The sequence below is a fragment of the Thamnophis sirtalis genome, unplaced genomic scaffold (genome assembly GCF_051295495.1).
Source record: "Thamnophis sirtalis isolate CommonGarterSnake01/CBP01778 unplaced genomic scaffold, rThaSir2_p1.2 scaffold_4, whole genome shotgun sequence".
Taxonomy (NCBI): Eukaryota; Metazoa; Chordata; class Lepidosauria; order Squamata; family Natricidae; genus Thamnophis; species Thamnophis sirtalis.
This window is the reverse complement of record NW_028261384.1, coordinates 90,751,949-90,772,577: the sequence shown is the minus strand read 5'-3', so window position 1 is coordinate 90,772,577 and position 20,629 is coordinate 90,751,949. Positions and strand designations below refer to the sequence as shown.

The following is a 20,629-nucleotide window of genomic DNA, read 5'->3' as shown; positions in this document are numbered from 1 at the left end:
GTCCTCCTCTTCCTTTTGCGGCAACTTTCCCAGCATGGCCGACTTCCTGTCCATTTTCCACAGCCATCCTATCGTAGCTTGTTGAGTACCATACAAACAAGTACCAGGACAATGCATCAAAATGCATTGAGTATCAAATTCAGTGAATTTTGAAATTGACAAGTATTGAAGTACCACTATACTGGAAAATCCAAACCGCCTGACATTTGGATGGCTTCACTCATTAATACTAAAAATTCACTTAGTTTGTGTGAAGCTGCACTTCATTGTAATAGCTTATACTGAAAAACAGGAATGAATTGGCAGAAAATCACAATACATTAATCTTAATTTACAACTATAAATGCTAAGTAAGTCTAAATCAAACAAATGCTTTAATAAAATCATCATATTAAACTATCATGATGTTTGCTCAATTAAGCCTTGTTAACTTGAACACAGCCAATCTGGCATGTTAAGCCATGGTTTATGGCCTGGAATGTTCTTTAAACATGGTCACTGTATATGAAATATCAGATCTGTCCTTCTCAGAATTTCACCTGGTATCTGCAAATTCCAAGAAGCCCGCCATCTTATCATACAACTCTATCCACTAAAATAGTTTGTATTACTGAATTGGGCAAATTTTTAATATGGTTAAATGAAGCCCCCTGCTGGTCATTGTTGAAGGAGCAGAAAAAAAAACAAAAATGGGAACAATATGGGATGGGTTGCACTCAATAAATAGTATTCTGAATTGCAATGATATTGAATACGCTACTTGGTGAGTCAGTATGTACTAAAAAAATAGCTCTTGTCTTAATATAATCTGCGAAACAGGCTATCACATTAAGGCACAACATATATTTGACCATAGGATGACATCTGAATAGAAGAATTATATGCCAAACTATATTATGTGGCTTTTAGGTAAAGCTTGTGACCAACAGAACTTCAGGTTGAGTTTGAATAATAGTAAGGTAAAATTTGGTTGGTCACACAATAACTTAAGTAGGTCAGTTAAGGGGTCATAGTATGCAGAGCATAGCAAGATGTTACTGTTAGATACTGTTTGTGGGCTTAGTATGAACATTTTACACACAAACACTGAAGCATCCCTATGGTCCCATGATCAAAATTTGGATGCCTGGCGAGTTGCATGTATTTATCATAGTTGCAATTGTAAGAAAAGTAATAATAGCTAAATGTTGTTTTTGCAGGTATCATACATTTTAGGGAACACTAAGAAATGCTTAGGGCTTAGAATTATAAAAAAAGGTAGATGTTTGCAGCTCCAAAATCAGGCTAGGTGACTCATGCCTACTTTGCTAGCCACTCAACTAGCAAAGAACGTATTGTGCAATGCTGCTTCACTTAATAACTCTGTCCAATTTCTGACTGGTGAGTGCATTTCTCACACAATGTCCTTGGGTTTTGTGATCATCTTTTGCAACCTTCTAAGAAGCCAAGCCAATGGGGAAGCCAACTGTCACTACAACTGAACAATTGCAGCAATTCACTTAACAACTCTGACAAGAAAGTTTGCAAAATGGGGCAAAATTCACTTAACAACTGTTTCACTTAGCAACAGGAATTTTGGGCTCAATTGTTGTAAGTTAAGAACTATCTGTATAAATTAGGGAACTGTAACTTTAACACATCTGCTGTTATGCAAAATAGGCACAGTTATGCAGTTAAATAATACACTTAGGAACCTTGGTAGTGTTTCATGAGATTTTATGACATATGATAGATTTTCTTTCTATCAGTGATTGTGGAGTGACTGTGGAGATTATTGTATACTCCTTTAGTCAATGTTCTAAAATGCTCAAAAAAATATTTATGACATGTCCATTACAGCATCCCGAGAGTTATGTAATTGAAATCCAAGCACATGTCAATCAGCTCAAATTTACAATATTTGCAGCATCCCAATCACATGTTCATGATCTGCCACCTTCCCGGCTGACTTTGGCAAGCTAAGCTAAAGGGGATACTGGCAGGGAAGGCTACAAATCACAATCACATGATGTTTCTCATAACTGATGAGGCAAAGTAGATTGTAAAATTGGGTGTAGAGATGTGATGCTTTACTTAACAACCACACTATTTAACAATGAATTTGCAGTTCTCAATTGTGGTAAGTCAAGAACTGTACTCTATGCCTGAATGATTGTATTGTACTGGACCAACAGGTGGCAGCATCATACATGTAAAAATATTTTCAAAGCAGGAAATTGGAGTAAGTTATTTTCACATCTCGGTCCCATTGCAGGTAAGTGATAATTTATAAATGTATCTCTCCTACAATCCAAAGCCATATTTTTAAAAGCTAGCTCACTGGCACAATACAATTTGGTGAAAATGTGACATATAAAGTTACAGAAGGTAATAACAGATTAGGTAAAATCATTACTCCATACTCCATAAATGTTTTAAATATAATGAGATAACTCTGTTAATGTGTTGGGTCATTCTTTAAGAGAAAGGTATAGTGTTGTTGTTGCGAGGTTGTGTCTGACCCATCATGACCCCATGGACAACGTTCCTCCAGGCCTTTCTGTCCTCTACCATCCTCTGGAGTCCATTTAAGCTCACGCTGACTGCTTCGGTGACTCCATCCAGCCACCTCATTCTCTGTCGTCCCCTTCTTCCTTTGCTCTCAGTCTTCCCCAGCATTAGGCGGTTCTCCAGTGAGTCCAATGTACAGTAGTGCAGACTCTTTGAGGGGGAATGAAGATTAAATTTAGACTGACCATATTTTTAATATTTTATGAAATATTAACCATAATAATGCCAATAATATATTTTCTATTATTTCAATGACCATTTTTACCCCAGTTCTGTACAGTTCCATGATCATTCTAAGAAGAATATATAGTATAAATAGAATTTGAATTGAATTGAATTCTTAATTGGCCAAGTGTTATTGGACACACATGGAATTTGTCTTCCATTCAGAAACACTCAATGTACATGCAAAGTAACAGAATGATGATGATAATCATAATTATACCAATAAAATGGGGAAGTAAAGAAGATAAGATAAATATTACAGCCATACTACATGGATAAATAAATGTAGGCATATAACAAAAATTATAATGGCAAATAGATTTCAACAAGTCAATATTTACTTACCTGAACTGACAAACAGAATGACCATATGCTTGCAAAAAAAAAAAAAAAAAAGCAATGGGAGTGGGAGCAACTTCTGACTTTCTACTGGTTTCCCCATTAACTTGGTTTATGGAAAGTTGGAGGGAGCATCAAATATCATTAGTCAAGTGATCGTAGCAATGCTGCAACAGCCCAACTTTGGGAATAAAATTGGTCTAAATATCATGGAAATTTCAATTCCACAGAAGTAATGTGTCCCATATTTTTAATGCATTCTTTAATTTAGTGGATTTTAGGAAGCTTGATTCAAAAATTCTTGCAGTTGAATTATCCTTTGGGAAACGTGATGGTCCAAAGAGATAAGCAATTAAAGTTTTATTAGTATATTATTTATACTAGATAATAAAGTAAAATAAAATTATAAATGTTAAATCACATCTAAGCAAAAATGTAATTCGCTTATTGCCAAAAAAAAGTAAGAAAGTAGGCATGACTATTAGGCAAGGCATTCTAAAGGTGGAATGACTGGTTGGTGTCTATATTGAACAAATCCAATTAATTGGATTTATATAATCATTGGTTAGCATTAAAAACTCTGCAGGCTTTGAAAATGTAATAAAGTTACTTGGAAAAGGGAGCCTAAGAACAAAGTCTCTTTAAAGCAACTGCATTCCTACTTTTGGCTTTAAAAACTCTTAAAAGTACAAGTGTTTTAATAAATATGATTAATTAAAGTAACCAGATTTTTAATGGGACTTATTAAAAGTAACTGCTTTAGCGTAGCTCATAAAAGCCTGCATAAAGATGCAACCGCTTTTTAAAAGAGCTGCATCCTTGTTTCTATACAAGTGTCTTCCACAAGATGATTTCTCATTCTCTTTGAAACAGGCCCAACATAAATTAACAAAGCACATCAACCACATAATCATAAATCAAGTCATGCATCATCTAAACGCATAGGATGAATTTGTAGGAATTCCTACAAATTCTCCACCACTCTTCAGGGGTAAGGATTTCCTATATCAATTTCAGGTGACTGGTGATAACCAGTTTCAAATACAGGAAGCCCACAAAGATAGCTAGAGCAGTTGTAATTTCCTGCTTTTATCAAGGCTGGCCCATTTCAGGAAAGAATTTACAGAGGAGGATATTACTTTACCGATAGGATTGAAAGGGGTGGGGAGATGTAAATGAATCAAAAAGATAGTGAACCTAAACACTATACTCAAAATCTACAATCAAATGTTTTTTCTCCTAATAATTATTTTTTAAAATTCGGTGCATGTTTAGTAAACTAAGCATTCAATTTGTAAAAACCATAATTTCTGTATTTATTCATATTTTATTCTAAGCACATTAAGTAACTCATATACTGTACATCAAACCTTTTAATTTCAGCTTGAAAGTAGACAAATATTGACATCGTTCCCATTGAAGCTTTTAAGGGGTTAACTTCGGTTAATCATTGTATTAATAAAACAACGTGAACTTTATTTTTGTTGAGATGACCTCATGAAATCAATCGAATAAGTATTCCAGTGGGAAACTCGCTACCTTTCATTCCCTAGTAGTTCCTTTCCCTCCAAATCAGCATGGGGCGTATAAATAACCTAAAAGTGGTCCGGCGAAGGAGGAGGAGGAAACTTAAGCAATAGTGGCTAATCCCCCCATGGATAAAGCACTTCCCAAAGGTGGGGAAAAGGAAACTAGCCCAGTGCTGGAAGCCCCTGTCATTTAGTACTTCTGGGGGTGGGTTATAATCAATGCCAGGAATAGATGGGTGCAATTCTTTAATAGCTTCAAATTTTCTCTGAGGAAACGTTTTTCTGCACTTAAAAGGCGACGAAGTTCTGAGCCTCCTTCAGGAGATCTCTAACCTGAAGGACGTGGGCAGTGTTAAGGACAAAGGTGGCTGGAATCCGCAGCTACTAAACACGGGGCGAGGCTGTTTCTGGTGGTTCTCGGGTGCTGCGCTTACTAAGGAGCAGCTGAGGAAAGGCATTAGAGCTGTAGCAGTTAGAGCTACAGAGGGCGAAAAGAATGGAACCTGGAGACCTCTCGGCCGCTCTCCCATCAGTAGTCAGCTTTCTGAATGTCTAGTGTTGGGGTGCTGCTCCCTAGAGAAAAAAAATGGTAAAACTTAAAACACTTGATTTTCCAAAAAAAGAGAACCAGCAAAAAGTGACTATATGTAGAATCATAGCTTGGCCGATGTAACGAAGAGCACCCTACACGATTTTAAATCATAGTTCAGCTAAACATTAATTTCTGAGTACTAAAACTTTTTTTAAAATGTCTGCGCCAGACATTACTCGGTCAGTGGGCGTTTTTTGCTGGTGGTTGTTGATAGACGTCAGGCTAATATAGGGCTACTCTTCTTGGCTGTCAGATTTCGGATTTCATATCCCTAACTTAAAACTTGATTTTTTTTAAAACGGAAAATCTCCAATACTAAATAATTACTCGGGTTGCGGCAGTTTACTTAAACTGGATTCTAGTCCAAATCCAGCGTTCACTAGCAAACAGAACACAAGCTTAACCTGGAGTTTAAACATTCCCCCCCCCCTCCTTCATTATAAAGAACAGGCAGTTCTGTTTTCGCTGCCTTGTAACAGGGAGAAGGTGGGGGCGCTGCTGGCCAATCACAATCTTGAGAAAAACCTCTACGTTAAAAAAAAAAAAGGCCAAACAGGCTCGGAAGCTGAGCGTTCGTGTGAATCTAAATCTGAGTCTGTAAGCGACGATCGCCCTGGGTGTGCGCACGTCAAGTACGTAAGGCTCCTCTTCGTCGCAGTCTCCTAAGATAAAGGCGAACCGAACGAAAATGGCGGATAGGTTTTCCCGCTTCAACGAGGACAGGGACTTCCAGGTACCGATACCCACGGCCAGAAATGGCGGCCGTGTTTGACCGTAGCATATGGGTGCCCGCCTTCCTTCCTTTTGGGGGGGACAAAGGGAAAACAGTGGCGCCCACTCCCGCTTCGAAGTGTTTATTCCATGCAGTTAAAGGCCTCTTCCTTTCAGGTTTCCGTCGCCCGCTCTGTTCATCTTTGGGGGAGCCGTTTGAAGTATTTGTCCTTTTGCTGCTTCGTTTTTCTTTTGAGGGGGGGAGGGATCGAGATTTTCCCCTTTCTGTCAGGTTTGCACTGGAGACTGAGCTCCCCAGAGTGAATAGTATGGGATCTTCTCTTGAAGTTTGGTTGGGAATGAGAGGATGCTCTTCCGTTGCATGTTTTTAATCCAGTCTTTTAAAGACAGGTTCTTTGTGTCCCCCCCCCCACCTCTCTCGCTTTCATGCCACACATCCCAGTCGAGTATATATTCTGCTTTTATTCCCTCTAGCTTCTAGGGGGATAAGAGAAGGAGAAATGTTTAGGGATCACCAGCCATGTTTTTAGCTTCCTTGCCTTCCGCCAAGGATTTAAATATTATAGATTGATTCGAAATGGCCTCCTTTACTTTCCAGTATAATGCACACTTTTAGGTAGAATTTCTGGACAATGCGCATTTCCAGTTACTTTTAAGGGGCTTCTTACTGTGGGATGGTTTTTCCATTTGATCTCAGTTTAAAGCAATAAAAATGGGTATTTTATGGTGAAGGGAATTCTTTGGTAATAATCAGATGGAAGTGGAAATGTTAAAAATGTATTTAGTATTTTCTTTTCTGGTCCTTGGTATGTACAGCCAACATACTGTATTGCAGAAAAATAAACTGCTGATCCTTGTTAATGAGGATATCGTCTTTTCCATATTGATGATCTTGCATTCTAAAGAAAACAATCCTCCACTCTTGTTTTTTGTAGCTTTGTAAAATCAAAGCTCTTGCTGCCTGATGCAGATTGAAGAATGATCTGCTACATGACTTCTTTTCCAACCTATTGCTTAAATAAGGTTACATAATTATGTTTCTTATGCCATCCAGTCTTTTATGATTAGAGTCTTTAAAACGTAGCAGTAATGGGCTTTATTTCAAATGGGGAAGGTAATCACTACTATAAGAGCTGTTGAAGTTACATATTTACTTAAAATAAGTTTATCTCACTTTTCTACTTGAAAAGGATTAGGGCATACTTCTCTTTATTACTTAAGTTTTCTTGCCAGCCAGGAACATATATTTGCAGGAGAAATTTTGGGCATGCAGCAGCAGTTTAAAATTGCCAGGGTTTTTTGCTTATTGAAGATTGTATCTATAATAATTTAAATCTTGTAATATGCAAATAATAGTCATAGTTACACAAAATTACATAAATCAAAAGCCTTGAGCATTTGAGCATTGACAAAAATATTAGTATCTCTTGAATCTCCTTTTTTTGCACAGCTGATTCCTTCTGATGTAAACATCTAGATGTAAAATTTATATTTACTTTTTACATTCAGATTTCTATTTTTTTAAAATGTCAGTCTTTGCTAGAAATGAGTATATTATATTATACTAGCTCTGTGTTTCAAAAACACTGGTTATTGAGTAGATAATGGGCATATTTATTTTTTCTGTTCCCTCCATAAAAGTAAAGCTTTTTGCAGTTTCAGAAGAAAGTACTGCATTATGCTGAACCTATCTGTAATAGCAATGGGGGTTGGAGGATGAATATTGGCTTTTCTTTCTAGATGTCTGATGGAGACTGAAATGTGAACTCTAGTTGCAGCAGAAATAATTCTGGAGTTCTTCCTTCAGCCATAGGGCTTTATCTCTGAACTGTTTGGAAAACAAGAAACTATGTTGATACATGAATTGGAAATAGTTGTACATTCCCTTCTATTTCTTTAGGGCTGTTTTTAGTAATGGACATATAACATGTTCTGTAGGATGATGAAATTTTACATTGCTATCTTAAAAATGCAACAGTTAATTTCAGTTTTATTGTAAAATAGTATCCCAAGTGTAACTTATTCTTGCATATAAAAATGATATAATTTACACAGTTTTACAGTTATTTCATAAATGTTTCACAGCTAACTACTGTTCAAACATTAAGAGAAATATTAAATTGATTTTTGGGTTTTTATTCTCCTGAAATTATCATATGTTTTTAATATGGCATATCTAAAAATGTACTGTGTAAATAAATCTTTTAAGTAGAGACATTTATCTTCATTATCTTGGTTTTCTTAATGAGATGTAATACGGTAGTAATTAGAGCTTATTTTCTTGTTTTATCTTGTATGTGTAAGATATTGTGAAGGACAGTTAGAAAACAATTCTCTTCTACAAGAGCAAGGATACAATCTCTGATGATTAAAAAAATAACTGGCAGTATAGAGTGTTTCACATTAGATTTCCAAAGAACATAAACACAGAACCTGTCTACAACACCTTAAAGAAGCTACTGGATCATATCACACACCCCTGAAAATATTGAAACTTCTGAACACAATTTTGATAAGTAAAGCAATTAATAACTTCATTGAACCAACTCTACATAAAATTATTAAGCAGCAGTCCTCTATTTCTAAGTGAGAAAGATAATGTACTAAGTTTAATAACCCGATTGTTGTTAAAACATTTGCAGATAAGAGATTCATTGCTACTTCTGTTTAATAAATTACTTTCATTAAAGATACTACAATGCTATAAACAGCCAAAATCCACCCATAAAACTCAGTCCCTCCTCCCCTCATACACACATCATCTGGATAAAATCTTAGTTTGATATTTTTGATTGTTTGTCACAGTGACTGAAGAGTAGGTCCATTCTGGAGAAGTGGTTGACCTCTTGTGTATTGTTGACCTGTCTAGTCTCAAGCTCTTTGCATCTGATTGGTTTTTCTAGTTCTCACATAATAGTACTGATGAAAGAAAAGTTGAGCTAGCCAAATTTCTTTATTAAAAACTATATTTTAGAAGATTTTAAATGTATGACTTTTGATGTATATACTCACAGAAAATTTAAAAATAAAAGGTTAACTAACCAGTAATATGATATGTACATACCATTGAGATCCACAAACTCTAACCATGTCTCAAATCACGCTTATATGGGGAAAACTATTACCATGTTTTCCACAAAATAAGACAGGGTCTTATTTTCTTTTTGGATTTGGATTTTTTGGATTTTATTAGTATTTATAGGCCGCCCTTTTCCCTGAGGGGACTCAGTGCGGCTTACATAAAATAAGGAAGGGAGGGTACAGACAATAGACACAAACAATACATAGAAGTAAAATAGTAAGCAACATTCATTCATCATCCGGGTGGGGACAAATTAGCTTTATCCCCAGGCCTGACGGGCTAGCCAGGTCTTAAGGGCTGTGCGGAAGGTCTGGACGGTGGTGAGGGTACGAATCTCCACGGGGAGATCGTTCCAAAGGGTCGGAGCTACTACTGAAAAGGCTCTCCTCCGTGTAGTTGCCAGTCGGCACTGACTGGCAGATGGAACTCGGAGGAGGCCTAATCTATGCGATCTAATTGGTCGCAGGGAGGTAATTGGCAGGAGGCGGTCTCTCAAGTACGCAGATCCACTACCATGGAGGGCTTTATGAGTGACAAGTAGCACCTTGAAGCGCACCCAGAGATCAACAGGTAGCCAGCGCAGCTCGCGGAGGATAGGTGTTTTTACTCACAAAATATGGCTTGGGCCATTGAGTGGAGGCTTTATTGTTTTGGGATTGCTGGGCGGCTGCTCTCTTGAGAGCGGGCTCCCAAAGGGCCGGGCACAACCTCATGGGTGAATGGTTGTGTTGCACTGTCGCAGCAGCGCAACACAACAGCCATGAAGCGACCATGCTCACGAGCAGCCACCCGGCAAACCCCCTTTCCAACTGGGCACAATAGCAATAGCAATAGCAGTAGACTTATATACCGCTTCATAGGCCTTTCAGGCCTCTCTAAGCGGTTTACAGAGAGTCAGCATATTGCCCCCAACAATCTGGGTCCTCATTTTACCCACCTCGGAAGGATGGAAGGCTGAGTCAACCCTGAGCCGGTGAGATTTGAACCGCTGACCTGCTGATCTAGCAGTAGCCTGCAGTGCTGCATTTAACCACTGCGCCACCTTGGCTCTTACTATTCACTGACTATTCACAACACTATTCACTGACCAAGCCGCGTGAGCGAGTATTCCAGCAGTGGCCGCTAGTTGCCGGCAGAGTGTACAACTATAGAGCGTACTCCCAGGGCCACTGCTGGAATACTCGGTTTGGAAGCCGCCGAAAAAGCCATGCTGGGATGGCGGTGGCGGCGGCAGCAGAGGTGCCCTGGCTCTGCAGGGAGAGCTGGGCCAGGGCATAGTGAGGCTGGGAGGTGCGAGAGCGGAACAGCCGCTCGCGCAACCCCCCTCTCCAGCCATGCAGAGCGCCATTCACTGGCATTTCGAAGGTGCCAAGCCGCGGGAGCTAGACGGTGGCGAACAAGCGCTCATGTGGCTTGGCGATGCCCCTAGATCAGTTAATGGCATTGTGCCCATCTGGAAAGGGGGTTTGCCGAGTGGCTGCTCGTGAGCGTGGTTGCTTTATGGCTGTTGTGTTGTGCTGCTGCATTAGTGGGGATGTTATTTCCTACATTTATGTTATAGTAAGCAATATTTCTCATGTTTATGTCTTTGTCCTTGTTCTGATTCATTTTTGATTTTCTTATTCTGTAGCCCCTGTTTTAAAATTTAGCTTCTGAACATCTTATAAAAGAATCTTACTATTTTTGATATTTTATAATTCAAAGTGCTCTATTATTTTAGGAATATAGATTAAATCTGATTATATATGAAACTATAACCCAGTTTCTCATAATATCAATCATGAGGCACAAATAGCATGGATGGTTTAACAATTATTTATTTAAGAGTTCTGTATGGCTGCCCAAGAATTTTAGTCAGGAACCTAACTTTATTTTTACACTCTTCCCAATAGCAACTTCAATCACCTTGACCCCAAAGTACTAAGTTTTAAGAGCCTTTTTAAAAGGGTTCAAAGCCAATAATACATTGAGGAGGCAGTAGGTATCCCAGTGGAAAAGGCATGCTTCCTGAATTCTATCGGATGATATTACTTCTGGGACAAGAACTGAAGCATGCCCCTCCTATTTAAACAGGTGGAGCAGATAGTTATTTTTGGAAATAAGGACAATAACTCAGTTCTATGCCATACAAGAGTTTGTAGATGATACCCAGCACCTTGAATTGCACCTGGCAGCATATTGGAACTAATGCAGCTCATAAAATAATGATGTTACATGGGTGTACTAAAATGCACCCATAACTTCACATACCACTGCATTCTGAACCAATTGAAGGTTCCAAATGTCCTTTAGGGGCTGCCACATAGAGCACATTGTAGAGATATACTTGAGAGGTGAGTCTAATTTGAGCTCTAATTCAGGAATGACTACATTTGGTGCACAAGATCAAGTTATGCAAAGGTCCTCCTGGTCTCCTGGAACTGTGTTTCTAAAAGGACCCCCAAGTTGTACTCTGCTTCTGAATTGGAGAGTGCCCCCTTCCTCAGAATCAACAGTGAAAATCTGCAGTCCAGAGATCAGGAGGATCAAGGACCCATAGACAGTCAGCCTTGCTATTCAGGTGACCACTTTTAGAAACTGGGACAGAACCTTGACAATATTGCTGAGCAAAAGCAGCAATACATAACTGAGTATCATCAGTGTATTGATGATATTGTATCCCATACCTATAGATGGCCTCCTCCAACAGCTTCATGTAGATGAGAGGGGAGAGCCATGAAGAAATCTTGCAAAATAGTGGCCTAGGATAGACCATTCCCTGCATACCGACAATAAATGGAAGTGGTGATGAATGAAGAAGTACGGTTACAAATTTTCCAACCCTCTGAGCCAGTCCAGAATTGCACCTGGCAGAAACCAGAAACCATGGTCAATGGTAAGGATTATTGAGAGATCAAGAAAAGTCAGGATGGATGGCTTCTCCCAATAGGCCATCAGCAACCAATTCTTTCTCTACTGTATCTCAGTCTGAAACCAGACTGGAAGGATTCCAAAGGACTCATTCCTCTAGGATCAATTCAATAACCTATCTTTTTAGATATTGGAGTGGAGAGTAAGGAACATGATATTGATGGAAATAGGCAGAAATCATTACCTAAGCGACGGGGGTTGGAATTTTTTTGAGTCCAGAACAACCAATGTCATTCAAAAGATAACATTTAGAAATGGATCAGACAGATACCTCCCTAATTTAGTTGTGTATAAGAGGAGGAGGAGGAGGAAGAGGTACAGCACAATCAGATATTTAAGATTCTGTCACTATAGACAACGTCAACAAAAGTAGTTCTAATCATCCTGTAGAAAAATGTATTGGACTGGTGTAACTAGTAGGGCTGACAGTTGAAATCAGGATGAACATTGCCCAATTCAGCAATGGTTTCTTTCAAACAGCACTATAGGTGAACAGATCCAACATATGCTTACTCTCTTAAGGTTCTAACCAATCAGGAAGAGTACAAATCTAAAATACAGTGCCTAATAACTAACAGCTCCAAAGATCCTCTTCCTCAGAACTAAAAGCATTATCTCCTCCAAGATAACAACAAAAGATTATGTCTCAGTCACTTCCATAGGATTTGAGTAAACTGGAATCAAATTTATCGCCAGGTTCCAAAGCAATCCTCATATTAACCTTGCAAATGTTTCCCTGATCCTTTCCTATCAGAAGAGACTGTCACATTGAACAAAGCTGCTGGCTGTCACTTGGAAGACACATTAAGAGGGGAGAAATAAATATATGTTGCCATTCCTATTCACATAAATTAAGGAAGGTTCTTACCTGTGTCCAGTTAGATCATACTTTATCTTCCAAGCAGTACTATAGGTATCTTTTCTGTAACTTTATCTTCTGGATGTCCTTTGTAAATTGAGACCCTCTGGGATCTGCATGCAGAGTCCACATTGATACAATTTTATTCAAGGTCATTATCATCTTTTCATTCCACGCATTGACTAAGACTTCATTCAACTGGGATGGATTGATTTCTTATATAATTACTTATTTTGATTATGAAATTACATTAAAACAATTCTGAGCAAGTTTATTGTGGCCCTCCATTAGTTTTTCCTCTCTCTTTCAATTCCTATTAAAAGGGGGAGGGGTGAAACAAGGATAAATCTTAGTAGTAGTCCTTTTAAATTTTATATTCTGTGGTATTATTTTATCAAAAACTGAATTCCTACATTAACTAAATTAACCTATCTCAGTTCTTTTGTATGTAGAGGCTGCTGTTGTGTTCTATACATTGAGGTTTGAGACAATGTATTTGGGTACTAATTGTACTACTATCCGTAAAAGGAAATCTAATGAATCACAAAAAACAAAAGGTTCTATTTCCCAAAAGAAGTGTTTATTTTATCAATCAGTACAAGATTTTTAAATATTTGAACCAAGAACTGTCCATCTGCACTGGATTCAGAAAAAGAACCATTGGTTTGTGGAAATTCTGAAAAGGATCTAATTTAATTGCTTAATTACTTGGATGTGCGAAAGAAGGTTTGAAAGAGACTGAAAGAGACTATTCCTAACTGCTTCAGTTCCTTCCGTTTACCTATGTCTCCTTCCAGGTTTATCAAAAGAGAGTGAAAAGAGGAATGTATTAGATTTACTGTGCTCAGCTTGACTTCTGCTGGATCTCTTCAAACTGATCACGTTTTCCTGCTTTGGGGAAGAACCTCTGTAAAGGTCTTCTGCCCAGTCCATTCTCAGAGAAAGGCTTCACAATAACAAATGTCATCTTTTTGGAACTTCAGTTCCCTTCCTTCAGTAAAGTTACCAGTGGACTCTTCTCCTTCCAGGAACCAATAACAAATACTATCACATAACTTCATTCTTTTTTTTTTCCAGTCACTCCATTTTGTATAGACTTTCTCTCTTCTCATTTTTCTCTTTATAATTTGGGATCAGATGGCCAGCATGTCTGCCAGCAACTGAGTAGTTGAATGCCCCCTCCCCGCCAGGGCTTTACTCCCCTACACTTACATACCAGGCTAGGCCAATGTCTAGCTGTCTGTTTCTACATCTCTCCACCAGTCATAGCTAGGAGCCTGGTCAGCTCATTAGCCTTTGCAACAGTATAGCTTCCTTTCAAGGCCACAATGGAGCTGCTTCTCTCTCTTTCTCCATAGTGAGGGGGGAGGAGTATCCAGAATGGGTTGACCTTATCCTCTCGTGATTGGATTGAGTCAGATAAGCTCTTTGGGCTCCTCCCCCTGGAACCGGGCATGCCCAGTTTTTCTGACTCAAAACGATCATGAGACGTTGCTCATTCTGGATCTCCAGCAATTTACTAGGATCTAAAGGAAAATTCACTTGGACCCGTCGAGTTTTGCCTCCCTGCTTCGCACACAGCCTCCTCCTGCAGGATTGGGACTGCCACTAGCCCCCCTGGGGCGGCACGCTGCCCTGGCCACTGAGGACATCCGAAGACTCTCAGTGAGGACCTTGGCCGGGCAGCAGGAGGACGGGCAAAAGCCTCTAGCAGGCAGCCCTAACCGCTGAGGCTTATAAGTCGCTGGAGCGCTCCGTTGCTCCCCTCAAGGGTTGAGCAATGAACCAGGGCTTCCAAACGCCCTGGAGTGCCCGCGCTGCCTCCACGTGGCCAGAGGATCGTGAGGAAGCCGAAGAAGCTGTTCCTGGCCACAGCGGCATTGGAGGAGAGGCAGGAGGAAGAGAATCCGGCTGGGAGCACACGTGGCAAGCTCTCAGGAGCACAAGCCTCTCTTCAGGCACTTTTAAATTTTGCGCCCCTTTGCAAGCCGGTCGGCGCCATTTCGAAGCCAGGAGGACCCACGTGGTCCAAGATGGCTGCGCCCAGCAGCTACCAGGAAGGAGAATCCCAGGCAGCTGCAAGCATGGACTGCAGCCCCACCGGAGGGGCAGAAGAGCAAGCATCCAGGTCAGTGGCTTCCCCAGAGACTGCCCGAGGAGGGGGGGGAGAGGAAAGGCTAAATGCAAAACCAAGCACCTTTCCCCCAGGGCAGATCCAGAGGAAGGGAGGGGTCACAAGACCTCCAAGCTCTCTAAATATGAGCGGAGGAGGCATAAGGCTTTAGAGAGGCTTTGCAAAAAGGCAGCCATCCATCAGGATGCCCCAGGCAAAGGGGGAGATAATCCAGGCACTCCCTTATCCAATGGAGGCTCAGGGGAGAATCCAGCCCTGCCAGCAAAGATCCCTATAGACACCTCGGGACTTTGGGGCTCTACTCAGGGGTGGCAATCCCCTACCACCCCTACTGTGGGGGCAGCCTTGCCTACTGGCTTTTCCCTTTTGGGCAGCCCCCCCCTGCTCAGGGGGGCATCAGCCCCAACCAAGCACCTCCCACAGGGGCCCCCAACTTCCAGGAATTAATGATGCAGGCTTTTCAGCAATACATGGCTGCAGCATTCCAACAGCCACAGCCTCAGGGGGCCCCCCTCCCACCCACCCCCAGGGCTCCTGAATTCCCAGAAGCCCAGGAGGAAGAGATTCACAGCTCCTCAGATTCATCCCAGGAGGACAATGAAAGTGAGGAAGGCGAGATCAGAGAACTCAAGTTGTCAGAGGATGGAAGACATGCCTCCTCCTAAACCTACATTCACCAGGTTGTTCCAGCCCTCACTGTTTAACTCTTCAAGGCCAAGGCAACGGTCAAGCTAGGCAACAGAGCAGCGGAGGCCACACCCCAACGCCAGGGCTTCTCAGCGGAGAACATCTTCGATGAGCAGGCCATTGAGGCAGACACTGTTCCTACGCCCAAGACCTTCCTCGACCTGATAAGGCGCCAATGGGCATCTCCTACAACTGGCCCCTCACCTTCCTCTTCAGACAGGGTGTTCTTCAATGTGGACCAAGAGCTGGCTAAGCTACTTGCACAGCCCGTCATAGATGATCCAGTCGTGGCTCTTCATACATCCTTCAACATGCCTGGGGAGCCAGAGGATGCCTTGAAGGCGGAGGACAAGAAAGCAGATCTCACCTTGCAGAGGGGTCATCTAGCAGCGGCCTGGGCTGTGAAAGCATCCACCACAGCCTCCTTCATCATCAGATCTTCCTTGCTGTGGCTGCTGGAGCTACAGCAATGCACCCCCATAGCAGATGCCCGGTCACATCAGGACATCAACAGGCTGGCAGCGGCCATCCAGTTCTCATCGGATGCCACCCTGGCTGCAGCCAGATTTGCTTCCAGGGCGATCGCATCGTCGGTGGCATCACGCAGGCTGCTGTGGCTTCGACAGTGGCAGGCGGAGGTTCGTCCCCCTTCACAGGGGACTCCCTCTTTGGCTCGGCTCTGGACCGGTTCCTGATTGAGAACAAGGACAAGAGGAAGGTCCTCACCACTGCCCAGAAGAAAGGCAGCTTCAGGTCGACTCCATACCCCAGACGCTCCTACTCCCGGGGTCAGGACTCTGGTTCCTTCTTTCGGGGTCAGGACTCCCTTAGGGGGTCAGAGGCAGGTTTCTCTGGAAGCAGGCAGTATCAGGGGGGATTCCCTGCTAGACAGAGGTACCCGGACAGACAGCAAAGAGGCAGGCAGCAGAAGCGGCCCTTTCGAGGAGGCGGAGGGGGGCGCTCCTTCCGCAGAAACTAAAGCTAGGCCCAGCGTTCTCCCCATTGGGGGATGCTTAGCGCACTTCGCTGACTGCTGGGACCTCACCTCCTCTGACAGATGGGTGCAGAAGACCATCAGGCATGGCCTTTCACTCGAATTTCTTTCCAGTCCCCCGAGCTTCTTCCGGATATGTCCGGTTTCTAAGAACCCGACCCGGAGGCTGCTGATGCAGGAAGCCATCCAACACCTGTTGGAGATCAGGGCAATCCAGCCAGTGCCTCCAGAGCAACAGGGTGAGGGGCACTATTCCATCCTGTTTGTCATCCCCAAGGCCTCTGGGGGCTGGAGAGCAATCCTTGACCTGAAACGCCTGAACCGTTCCATTTGCTATAGGAGGTTCAAGATGCACTCCCTACACTCTATCTTGGAGGGGGTTAGACAAGGAGACTTTCTCACTTCAATAGACCTCACTGAGGCCTATCTGCACATTCCCAGTGCCCAGGATCACCGTAGGTATCTCAGGTTCTGCTACATGGGACACCACTATCAGTACCGGGCCCTCCCCTTTGGGCTGTCTTCGGCCCCGAGGGTATTCACAAAGGTAATGGCAGCGCTGGCAGCGCACCTGAGACAGGTCCCGGTGCGCATCCAATGTTACCTGGATGACCTGCTCCTGCAGTCATCTTCCTTTAGGGGCGCTCTGCAAGACCTAGACGTCACCATGACAGTCCTGAGGGACCACGGGTTTACTGTGAACCTAGCCAAGAGTCACCTCCACCCCTCTACTAGTCTGATTCACCTAGGAGCCAGAATAGATACCCAGGCGGGCATGGTCTTCCTGTCGCCCGACAGACAGATAGCACTTAGACAGCTAGCCTCCTCGATAGCCAGGAAGCGCAAGGTGTCCTTATCCACTCTGTCTAAACTACTAGGCACCATGGTCTCCGCCATTGGCATCGTCCTGTGGGCTCGCCTCCACACCAGAGATCTCCAATGGTTCCTCTTGCCGTTCCAGCGAAGGCGCATGAGCTGTTCGCAGACCAAGGTACTTCTCCCGGTAGAGGTCTCCCGCTCCCTGACTTGGTGGACGTCCCCAGTGATCACGAAGGGCGAAACCTTCTGGCCACCCGACCGCTTGACAGTAACGATAGACGCCAGTCTGAGTGGGTGGGGTGCCCATCTGCTGGCTCAGATGGCGCAAGGACAGTGGACTCAGGCGGAAGGGACTCACAACATAAACTGGTTGGAGCTCAGGGCGGTCCGCCTGGTCCTGTTACGGTTCCAGAACTCGGTCAGGGGCCAGCACATATTAGTCCTCACAGACAATATCACCACCAAGGCTCACATAAACAGACGGGGGGACAAGATCAAGGGCCCTCATGAAGGAGGCCAAACGTCTGGGTCAGTGGGCCGAAAGGAACCTCCGGTCTTTGAGGGCAGAACACATAGCGGGGGTGGACAACACCAGGGCCGACTGGCTCAGCCGGGCCGAGGTGGACAACTCAGAGTGGAGGCTACAGCCTGCGATATTCAAGGAGGTGGCCGAGCGCTTCGGGCGCCCGGAGGTCGGTCTGTTTGCCACTCTCCTCAACACTCAGCTCCCGAGGTTCTTCTCCAGGTACTGGACACGGGGAGCGGAAGGGACGGACGCTCTGCGGAGCTCATGGCCCAGGGGTCTTTTGTATGCCTTTCCTCCCTTGCCCCTGATTCCCAGGGTCATACGGAAGATCCTTCAGGAGGGGGCGGAAGTGGTTCTGTTGGCTCCTCATTGGCCCCGGAGGCCTTGGTTTGCAGATCTCCAGTCTCTGTCGGTGGAGAGGCCCTGGAGAATTCCCCAGGAGAGGATATCCCTCAGCCAGGGGGCTCTGGAGCACCCGGATCCTCAATGGCTCCAGTTGACCGCTTGGCGATTGAGCAGAGCATCCTGAGGAAAGACCTCTTCTCCCCCAGGGTGATAAGGACTATCCAGGCCGCCCGCAGACCCTCCACAGAGCGCATCTATGGCTCCACGTGGCGGGCCTTTGACTCTTGGTGCAACTCCCGGGGGTACAACCCCATCCAGGCTACGGTGCCACAGGTTCTGGACTTCCTCCAGGCGGGCCTGGATAGAGGGTTAGCTCCTAACACAATTAGGAGACAGGTTTCTGCCATCTCATCAGTTTTCCTGTGTGGCAGAAACCAGAGCTTGACGCACCATCCCATGGTCAGGCAATTCCTTAAGGGGGCCTCCAATCTCAGACCACCTACGGTACACAGGTACTCTTCCTGGGATTTACACAGGGTACTGGACGCTCTAACGGGCGCTTCGTTTGAGCCATTACAAACAGTTTCCCTTAAGTTCCTGACCCTGAAGGTGGCGTTCTTGGTGGCCATCACCTCCGCCAGGTGGATATCCGAACTGCAGGCGCTGTCTGTCCACCAGGGAGGATCTCTGTGTCTTCCACCAAGATAGGGTGGTGTTACAGCTGGATCCATCCTTCATCCCCAAGGTGTGCTCCTGCTTCCATCGAGCCCAGGAACTGATTTTGCTCAACTTCTGTCCAGACCCTTCTCACCCATTGGAGAGGAAGTGGCACACTCTGGACGTTAGGAGGGCTCTGAGGATTTACCTCAGGAGAACCAGGCCAAACAGGAAATCCGAAGCCCTGTTTGTCTCCTTCCAACCAGGATCCCTGGGTAACAAGGTAACTTCCACCACTATTGGCAGGTGGTTGCGAACCTACATTGCCACTGCGTACCAATCCCAGGGTTTACAGACACCAAATCATATCACAGCCCACTCCACGCGGAGTGCAGCCACATCCACGGCCTGGGCCACACAAGCATCCCTGGCCGAAATCTGCAGGGCAGCCACGTGAGCTTCCCCCTCTCCCTTTGTTAGGAACTATAAGTTGGACTCCTTTGCCTCGGCAGAGGCCTCATCGGCCGCAGGATGTTGCAGGCAGTTCACAGGGCAGGACCCGTGTCTCAACAGGCCTGAGTGGAGGACACGGGGCCTCAGGGGTCTCCCTCCCTAGGGACGTGCAGGCTTTGGTACGTCCCATTCTGGATACTCCTCCCCCCTCACTATGGAGAAAGGGCGTTGGTACTTACCTGATACACCTCTTCTCATAGTGAGGGGAGGAGTATCCAGTCCCTCCCTGACTATGTTTGTACGACTAAGTGTTATGTTCATTGTTTATGTTGTTATTTAAATATTGATGTTGAAGACAATAAAATCAAAAAAACTGAATCAAGAGTCTGAAGTGAATGATGCAACGAGTCGGAGAGAGCTCTTCGTTATTAAAACTGGGCATGCCCGGTTCCAGGGGGTGGAGCCCAAAGAGCTTATCTGACTCAATCCAATCACGAGAGCATAAGGTCAACCCATTCTGGATACTCCTTCCCCCGCTATGAGAAGAGGCGTATCAGGTAAGTACCAACACCCTTTTTCTCCTTCCATATGCTGACTCATGCTAGTACATTAGCAAGTCACTAAAAAACATATTGCAATGCATACTGTACACAGAAAGTTAGTTTGATAAACTTCACTGAGTATATTGGAGAAAAATAGTTATTAGGATTTTTCAATAATAAGACATTCTTAGTGTATAAAATTACTTACATTGCATTTATTTTAGAAATAGGATTTTTAAGGTGGAAATAACAAATGGAATTGTTTACAGTAGCATTTACAACTTTTACTATTTTATATTAAGCTACATAGTTTTTGTCCTGGTCCATCTATACTTTGCATTCAGCTGAGCACTTAAGGCAGTACAGCAGTTGTACTAAAGTTGTCTGTATTTGAGGCCTAGAAGTGTTGGAGCCAAGCAGCATGTTTTTCGAGCAAAAGGCTATAGAAATTAGTTGGCAGTGGATCTTTCTGGCAGCTGTGATGCTATGGGTTTATTAAGCTTTATAAATCATCAATGGGGCATACAACTGGTTGGTGGGCTGATGTTGCCTTTGTGCCATATGTTGTTCAGGCCAAGCATGATACAGGGAGTAAGTTACTTTTTTGTGGTTTGTGTTTTCTGTTACATGAAATAGTGAGCTCTGTAATGTGAC

At 43.5% G+C, this 20,629-nt stretch overlaps 1 protein-coding gene across 1 annotated transcript in view; it reads left to right on the top strand.

Moving 5' to 3' along the window:
* The first annotated feature begins 5,828 nt into the window (after positions 1–5,828).
* The window catches only part of GPATCH8 (G-patch domain containing 8), a 100,419-nt gene continuing 85,618 nt past the window's right edge, over positions 5,829–20,629 (top strand). Inside the window, exon 1 of the mRNA XM_014076423.2 lies at positions 5,829–5,968. Coding sequence (XP_013931898.2) covers positions 5,924–5,968 — 45 coding nt within the window. The 5' untranslated portion in view covers positions 5,829–5,923. The remainder of the gene's footprint in view (positions 5,969–20,629) is intronic.